The sequence below is a fragment of the Coenobita brevimanus genome, chromosome 58 (genome assembly GCF_032717465.1).
Source record: "Coenobita brevimanus isolate Jiangsu-jjx chromosome 58, ASM3271746v2, whole genome shotgun sequence".
Taxonomy (NCBI): Eukaryota; Metazoa; Arthropoda; class Malacostraca; order Decapoda; family Coenobitidae; genus Coenobita; species Coenobita brevimanus.
The window spans coordinates 28,270,187-28,279,450 of record NC_137011.1 but is presented as its reverse complement, the minus strand read 5'-3'; the positions used below and the strand labels follow the sequence as shown (position 1 = coordinate 28,279,450).

At 39.4% G+C, this 9,264-nt stretch overlaps 1 protein-coding gene across 1 annotated transcript in view; it reads right to left on the bottom strand.

Annotated features, from left to right (window-relative positions):
• Positions 1 to 7,465: 7,465 nt before the first annotated feature.
• LOC145402707 (uncharacterized) overlaps positions 7,466 to 9,264 on the bottom strand; it is a 68,022-nt gene continuing 66,223 nt past the window's right edge. The window contains exons 9-10 of the mRNA XM_080274678.1: positions 8,222 to 8,273; positions 7,466 to 7,506 (exon numbers count right to left, since the gene is read on the bottom strand). Coding sequence (XP_080130804.1) covers positions 7,466 to 7,506; positions 8,222 to 8,273 — 93 coding nt within the window. The remainder of the gene's footprint in view (positions 7,507 to 8,221; positions 8,274 to 9,264) is intronic.

Genomic DNA, 9,264 nt, shown 5'->3' with positions numbered 1-9,264 from the left:
GGAACACAAAAGGTTAGGGAAATACGAGAAAAGCAAGACAAGACCTCTAAAGGTGACTTTCCAGAGTGTAAACACTGTGGAGGAGATACTAAAAAATGCAAAGAATCTCATGGAAAAAGAGGAGTTCAAAAATGTATGGATAAAAAGATGCCTAACACAAGAGGAACTGGAATTACTGAAAGAGAAGAGGGAGGAAGCAAAAACAAAAAATGAGGGAAGATCAGAAGAGGAGAAGAACAAATTTTTTTACAAAGTAATAGGATTGCTGGTACGAAAGTGGTACACAAACAGGATGGAATAAAAAGGAGGAAGGTAGTAAAACCATGTCATGACAAGTATGTAAACAAGATGATAAAGTTGATGTACTCAAATGTGGATGGAATGGTATCTAAATTATTAGAGATGAATGATTATGTCAGAGAAAATGAACCACAAATAATATGCCTAACTGAAACAAAATTAACACCAAGGATATCCAATGACATACTAAACTTAGAGGAATACAATACATGGAGAAGAGACAGAAATTTAAAAAAGGGAGAAGGAATTATAATATTAACTAAGAAAAATCTAAAAGTCAATGAAATAAAACTAGATATACCATCACAAGTAGAACTGATTGCAGTAGAGATCAACACATCTGAAGGGAAAGTAACTGTAGCCAATTTGTACATGCCACTCAGATCAAACACATGGGAAAGAGACGAATATGAGGACCTGGCAGAGAGTACAATTCAGAGTTTAAGATCATTACTACATAAAATGGAAGAGAAATCGGAAAGAATTATACTAACTGGAGATTTTAATACAAATATAAATTAGAATACTCTAGATATAATTAGCCAAGAAAGCTGTTGGGACCAAAAGCTCCTGGATCTCGTGCAAGAGTTTTTCCTAACGCAACATGTGAGGGAAACCACCAGAAAAAGAGGACTCGATGTACCTTCAGTGCTAGATCTGATATTTACTAGGCAAGAAAATGATATTGACAGTTTAATATATCACCCTCCACTCGGCAAAAGCGATCATGCAGTACTAAATTACAACTTCAGGATAGCATATGATATAGTTAACAGCAATGAAAGTTACAAAAAGAGCCTAAACTATAAAAAGGGAAATTATCAAGACCTAAAGAAGTATTTCTTAGAAGTTGATTGGGAAAATAAGCTTAGAGGACAGGATTTAAATGCTGTATATAAAAAATTCTGTGAATTTTATGAAATAGCAGTCCAGAAGTACATCCCACAGCACAAAGAAGCAGATAAGAAAATACAGAAATGGTTCAATACAGAATGTAAAAAATCAAAAGAAAGAAGAAATTTGTTGTGGAATAGATACAGAAGACACAATAGTGACAGGGCGTATAATAATTACAAACAGGCAAGAAACGATTATACAAGAATAAGGAGGGAAGCCCAAAAACAGTTTGAGGAGGATATAATAAATAAAAGTAGTGATCAACCAAAGCTATTTTACAGCTACATCAGAAGCAAAACCAAAGTAAAAGATATAACACAATCCGTTACGGACGAGGGAATCACTTATACACAAGAGAAAGATATTTGTGAAGCACTAAATAAATATTTCTAATTAGTTTTTACAGAAGAAAAAAAATTTGAGAGGGACTATGTGGAACATGCATGTCCACACATACTACCAGATATACAAATAGCAGAAAAAGTAATACAGGAGGAGTTAAGTAAATTAGACAGAGGAAAAGCAAGTGGTCCTGATGAAATTTCATGTTGGGTACTACGCGAATGTGCAAAGAAGTTAAGTAAACCATTATTTTTAATTTTCAAGAAATCCTTGAGTCAAGGTAAACTACCAGATATTTGGAAGAAAGCAAATATTGTCCCCTTATTCAAGAAAGGAAATAGACAAAATCCACTCAACTACCGACCAGTATCACTGACCAGTGTTGTAAGCAAGGTATTAGAAAAGCTTATAAGAAAAGCTTGGGTAAATCATCTAGAAGAACACAGTATGATAACAGAAAGACAGTTTGGTTTCAGAAAAGGAAAATCATGTGTTACTAATCTGTTGAGCTACTATGACAGCGTAACAAACACAATACAGGAAAGAGAAGGATGGGTGGACAGTATCTATTTAGATTTCAAGAAAGCTTTTGACACAGTACCACACCAAAGACTTTTATGGAAACTGTACCATCAAGGAGGAATTCGAGGCAAACTGTTTTGTTGGATGCAAGATTTTCTCATAAAAAGAGAAATGAGAACAGTAATAAGAGGAAACTACTCATCATGGAAAGAAGTGACTAGTGGAGTACCACAGGGTTCAGTGCTGGCACCAATCATGTTTTTAGTGTATATAAATGATATAAACAGTAACACTGGAAATGAGAGCTATCAGTATGTTTGCAGATGATGAAAAAATACAAAGGAGAATTACTAACACAGACTCTTGTAAAGAGCTACAAGAAGAATTAAATAAACTTCATGAATGGAGTGATACATGCCAAATGGAATTCAATGTGGACAAGTGTCATGTAATCAAGTTTGGCGAAAGTGGAAAAGGACCTGATTGGGATTATAAGTTAGGAAATAAAACTCTATACACATCAGAAAGAGAGAAGGACCTAGGTGTGATTATCAATAACAGACTATCTCCAGCTGACTACATCAGCGAGAAAGTACGGAACATGTATACACTGCTTGCAAATATGAGAATAGCATTCACATACATAAATGAAGACATGCTAAGAAGGATAATAACATCATTCATTAGACCAACCCTGGAATATGCATTAGTAGTCTGGAGTCCTCATCTCAAAAAACACATAGACAAGATTGAAAAAGTTCAAAGGGCCGCTACAAGATGGATACCAAGCTTAAGGGATCTAAGCTACGAAGAAAGACTAAATAAACTGAATCTACCAACACTACAGGAGAGAAGGAAAAGAGGTGACATGATAATGCTATATAAGTGCATATCAGGGAAGGAGAAAATAGACATAAATGATTACTTAACATATGGAGAAGCATCAGCAAGAGGACACTGCAAAAGACTGCATAAGAAGAGAGGTGATAAAGACGTAAGGAAATTCTGTTTCCTAAACAGAGGAATTGATCAATGGAATGCACTACCGAATGAAATAGTGTGCCAAAACAATTTACAAATTTAAGGATATGTATGATAAATATGGTTTAAGACACGGGACAGTACGAGCTTGACTCATTCCTGTAAATATACAATTAGGTAAGAACAATTAGGTTAGGTAAGAACACACACACACACACACACACACACACACACACACACTAGCAGAGAGAGAGAGAGAGAGAGAGAGAGAAAGAGAGACCTTTCTCAGTTTACTCTTTGTCTCTCTCTCTCTCTCTCTCTCTCTCTCACACACACACACACACACACACACACACACACACACACACACACACACACACACACACACACACACATTAGCAGAGAGAGAGAGGGAGAGAGAGCGAGAGACCTTTCTCAGTTAACTCTTTGCCTCTCTGTCTCTCTCTCTCTCTCTCTCTCACACATACACACACACACACACACACACACACATTCACACACATGCACACACACACACACATTCACACACATGCACACACACACACACACACACACACACACAGGTACCTTTTTTAGTGAACTTCTCGGCCAATGCAAATTCAAGGTTTCTGTTGATCCCCACATATGCAGCCTTGCCCTCTTCCAGCATTGACGGCACCTTGGGCAGCTCCTCTATGTCCAGCAGCATGATGCGGTCTTCCGTCCTAAGGTTCCACACGTCTCGCATCACACCACTCTTGGCAGTCTTACCAAGAAATAAATGAATGAACGATTAATAATAATAATAATAATAATAATAACAATACTACTACTACTACTACTAATAATAATAATAATAATACCACTACTACTACTACTACTACTAAAAATAATAATAATAATAAATTTTTTATTAATATTCTTGATAACAATTTAGGCAACAGGTGTCTTTAAAGTTATAGAAAGCACTTCCTGTCAATGACGTATCCTGTATTACAATGGTGTAGTCACAAAGATCACAGCTGAGGCCTTTCGAAGTGGAGAAGGTAGATAAAGCATTCCTTGACCCGCTCCATGCCAGTGCCGTTTTAAAACGGCATTCCGCAAGTGTGCGCTCAGTGCCAGTGCCATTTTAAAACGTCATTTTTTTCCAAAAATCATGGAGAGCTCAATTTTCAATCTAGGTGTGCTATAATTGGTGAGGATGTATGTCAACTCTTCCACCACCTTGCCTCAGGCGCTCAGGCCTATACACCCATGCGCTGAGTCATCGCCCTCACTCAGCCTCACTCTGCTTGTTCCACTCATACTGTACACTCATGTCTTGCTGCGGTCTCTCAGATGATGAGATTCAGGAGCTCCTGAAGGTGCCCTACACTGGCAAAAGCAACGCTGACAATGACATGCAAGATAAGGATTATGTGCAACCGGAAGAGGAAAGTACTAGTGAGGAGGAAATACCCACACCAAGGAAATCCAGGTATGTGGGGTATGCTAGTACCCGAGCGATGAGGCAATCAGCACATCGTCACCTAGCCCTGCGTGATGATGATGAGGATTCAGAGGAGGAAGGTGAGGCTTCTAGTATTCCTGTGTGGCTGGGGAAGCAGAGGATTTTCCCATGTGGGATTGGAAGTGTTAGGAGGAAGAGAGGGAGATTTGGGAATATTCCACTGGCTGGAAACGCGGGTGAGTCATCTCGTCCATGCTATCCCTCGCACCTACGTGACTCAGCCCGCCCTAGCACCTAAGGACAAAGTGTTCCCCCATTCCTCACACCCAGCACATCCCATGAAAGTGTTCCTCCTTTTGCTACATTTCCCAGCACATTGAGGGAAAGTGTTCCCCTATCCCCCACACTTCCCAGCACCTCCAGTGAGAATTTTCCCTCCTTCCCCACACTTCCCCACGGCCCTTGGATGAGGGAGGTGATGATGGTGATGATGAGGAACTGACGTGTGAGTGGGAGGATGGGAGTGACTTTGTTCCAGAAATACACCCATTCACATACGAGCATGTTGCTGGGTGTACTGCACCTGAACTAACCCCAACTTCAAGTAGGCTGGATTTCTTTAGAAATTTCTTTACTGTGAACTTTGTATTGAGAATTGTAGCCCTTACAAATGCCTTTGCTGCCTTTGAGCATGCAGGGGCAACACAGATGCCACATAGCAGGCTGTTTGAGGTGGACGTGAGCCTAAACAAAATGTATGTGTTGCTAGGCCTGGTACTTTTGATGGGGATTTTGAAAAAGAACCAGCTTCCCTCCTACTGGACCGTAGATCCACTAATGGAAACACCTATCTCTGGGAAAATAATGGGGAGGTATCGGTTCCAATAGATCCTGAGCTGACTGCATTTCTTTGACCAACTTGACCCTGCAAACGCAAACAACACAGACAGGATGAGGAAGATACTTGTGATTTTTGATCACCTACGTGAGAAATTTTGTACCTCCTTTTCTCTCTACAGGGACCTCATCGTAGACGAGAGTCTTGCGCTATGGAGAGGTAATATTGCCTTCAGGAAACATATCCCCAGCAAAAGGCACAGATTTGGTTTCAAAATCTTCGTGATGTGTGACTGTAAGACTGGGTATGTGCAGGACATAGTCCTCTACACAGGTGTTCAGACGGACATCGTCTAAGATCGAACCTTGGGACTGTCTGGGGCTGTGGTGAAGACGATGATCGATGAGTACCTTCACTGCGGGCACGTCCTGTACCTGGACAACTGGTACACAAGCCCCCTTCTGGCCAGGTACCTTCACCTTCAGGAGACAGGTCTGTGTGGCACTGTGAAAAAGAGCCTCAAGCACATGGTGAAGATGGGGAGGAAGCTGCAAAGGAATGAAGTTGTATTTTACAAGGCCAAAAACATCCTTGCAACAGCCTGGTATCACAACAGAGAAGTCTTCTTCCTCTCATCTGTACACAGGCCACTCGTACACTGCACCGACAGCACCAACTACAGGACAGAAGGGCAGTGCCATGTTTGGAAACCAGAACCTGTCCTGGCCTACAATGATTTCCAGCGTGAATTGTGCCAGGCCTACGATGAAGTGGTACAAGAAACTATTTTTCCACCTCCTCGACATCACAGTCCTAAATGCTCACCTGCTCCACGCTCAGGCAACTGGTGTAAAGGAGACCTTTGAGGGCTATATTCGTGGGCTGAGTGCGGGAAATACTGGGGGAATACTCAGAGGAAAGGACTGCTGCTCGCCACCGCCACACCACTGCAACACCTATCCGCCTCACCGGTTGTCACTTCCCCAAGATCATCCCTCCCACTGAGACTCATTAGAATCCGCAGCAAAGGTGTCATGTGTGCGCAAATAGCATTGCAAGGCCGCATACTCAGCGGAAGGACTCTAGGTAGATGTGTGTGCACAATGCAACCTTGGTTTGTGCATCTATCCTTCCTTTGAGGAGTACCACACTCTTCAAAATTATTGAATAAGACAGTGAAAGACACTTGTTTATATTTTCTCATAAGTGTAGGGACTGTATTTAGTGAAGTAATGTTGGTATCATAAGTGTATGATGATGTATTCACAGTGAGACACTCAGAAATACTCTTACAGTGTCTGTGTATACTGAAGGCAGGTTGTAAATAATTTACCGTAAGTGTAAGTGCATTACATAGTGAAGTAAAGTTGTACGTAAGTTACCATAAATGTAAGACGAAGGATGCACAGTGAGAGATATGTGACAGGTGACAGGTGTTGCAGTACTAAGTGATTTGTTTTCTGTATGAAATCAAGTGAAAAAAAAAAATTATGCATATGAAGTGAACAGAAAATTGTAAAAAACATTCCTAGACCTTCCCAGAGTAACGTTGGCCAGAATACCTGAGTTTACCTTCATAGAAAACGAGGTTTTGTCTCACCTTTGCTGCAGTACTTCTGGGAAACCACACCTGAAGAGCAGACCGGGGACTTCCAGAAAATGCACTTGTAGCCTCCGGTGAGTCTTTTAATGGTCATATTCGTTTTTTTCACATCAAAATGTATCATTTTAGGCCCTCCCCCCCAAAAAAAAAAAAAAAAAAATCGAAAATTGGCCGACACTGGCGTGCTATTTTATGTCTGGGGTGTCCGGCACGTGGCGGGTTAACCACTTAACTACCTGAGCTCTGTTGTAAGTTGTATAAAGTCTTCATGAGACAGTATGAATAAAATGTAAAAATACAACATAAGACTAAAGGATTTTAATGCAATATATTATAATGAAACATACAATAGTGGGAAAGAGAGTGCATGCTGTCGAGCAAACTGTTGCATATTTGATCCCATGCAAAAGGCAATTGATTTATGCCAAAAATTTGATCCCCTACAATACCTTAGCCCGTCGAATGGCGATTTCATGGCGAAAAATAGCATGTGGAAAATTACACATTTCAAAAATATATTGAGGTGCAATCATTCAAATATGTATCGGTTCACACTCCACGTGAAACAATCTGACACAAAAGATAATGGCTATTGCAAAATCCTAAATGTTTCCACCCTATGCTGATATCACATACAGAGTGGCTTGTAAATAGCGCTCTACCAGACGCTCACACAACAGTACCTTATGTGTTGTGGAGACGGCTCAGTTGGGTCGTGCGGGCGAGGGTTTGGCAGTGGACGTAGGAAATGACTAAGTGATGCAAGGTGGATACTCACAACAGACTGATCAGTCTCCACAACACTTGAGATTTCAGCTGGCGGAGTGAGAGTAGGGGGTTGTATATGGACTGCCCTGTACAGGATATCGTTGATATTACATTCACTGTTCAGTAATGTTATAGCACATGCATTTAGTCGAAAACAGCTTAATAATCTTAAAGCATCACGAGCTTTAGTGATAATTTAGTATATCATTAGACCCTTCCTGCGAGATAATTTTTAAAATTAAAGTTATTAAAATTCATTAACACTTGACATCAGATATGCCAATGTGGTATTACAGCTTTACCGGTATCCATGGAAACTTTTGGCTCTGGTTCGATTCCAGAGTGGCGTTTTCATAGTTTTCTCCAGTATTTGCTGGTCATTCTCCTATAATTATTTTACTGCACTTTTGTCTCCCAATTTCCCTAGGCGGTAACTATAAACTAAGAATAAATGGGAGCTTATCAACATACGCTGCATCGAAAAAGTTTCTAAGCAATTTCTGGCCATTCCACAAACTCCACATTATGATAGCAACAGTCCGCAAAATATTATTCTGTAAGTGCTCAGAAACGCATTTTTACATTTTTTTTTTTTTTTAACCCCTCAACTGTTTACATGAGAAGTGTTGACAAATGTATTGTGTTCAGCCATCCTCAGATATCAGTCATTAAACCAGTGGAGCCATTCCAATTTTCTTAAGTAGCTCTTAAATCTTCGTCGGTTGCCTTCTCGATTCCAGACCTGATATCAGATTCTCTCATTTCTCTGTGTCTGTGGCTAAGAGTAAATACAATACAGTGTCATAACATTTATGCATCCTGTTATGATACAATGTTTACTCTTAAAATAACAAATATCTGGTTTATATATCTTTCTAACCGTAATAAAGCTGTTTTTGATAGATATGAGGTTTGTGGTTGCATTTAGAAAGGTTGTTTATAGGGGAGATACAGTAAAAGGTTCTAAGTCGGCCCGAAACTGTATTATCTTTCTGATACAGTTTTGTTTCTGCCATTTGTGCAATTATTATTGTTATTATTATTATTATTATTATTATTATTAAGGCTTCCCGCATCTCTGTGGGAAGCTTTCTTATTTTTGTCGCCATTATTATTATTATTATTATCGTTATCATTACCCTTATTATTATTATTATTATTATTAAGTCTTCCCACGTTTCTGTGGGAATTTTTCTTATTTTTGTCACTTATCATTTTCATTATTATTATTATTATTATTATTATTATAATATTATTACTATTATTATTATTATTATTATTATTATTATTGTTATTATTATTACGTACTTTAAAACAGCGATACTTTAAAGGATATTTGGCCAAGAGCCTTCAAACTTCGTCAATTACAGCAGTAGAACAGTTGTAACGCTTCTTTTGGCAGAATATGGTGGAATTCCATCAACCAAATCTCCGGATATTACTCAGAACACAGAAAAGTGAGTCATGATCCACGCTATCTGCAGAACCACTCAAGCAAGGAAGCTAAAATTTTACAACAAAACGCAGGCCAAAGGGGAGTATGGTTCTAATCGTCTAGTT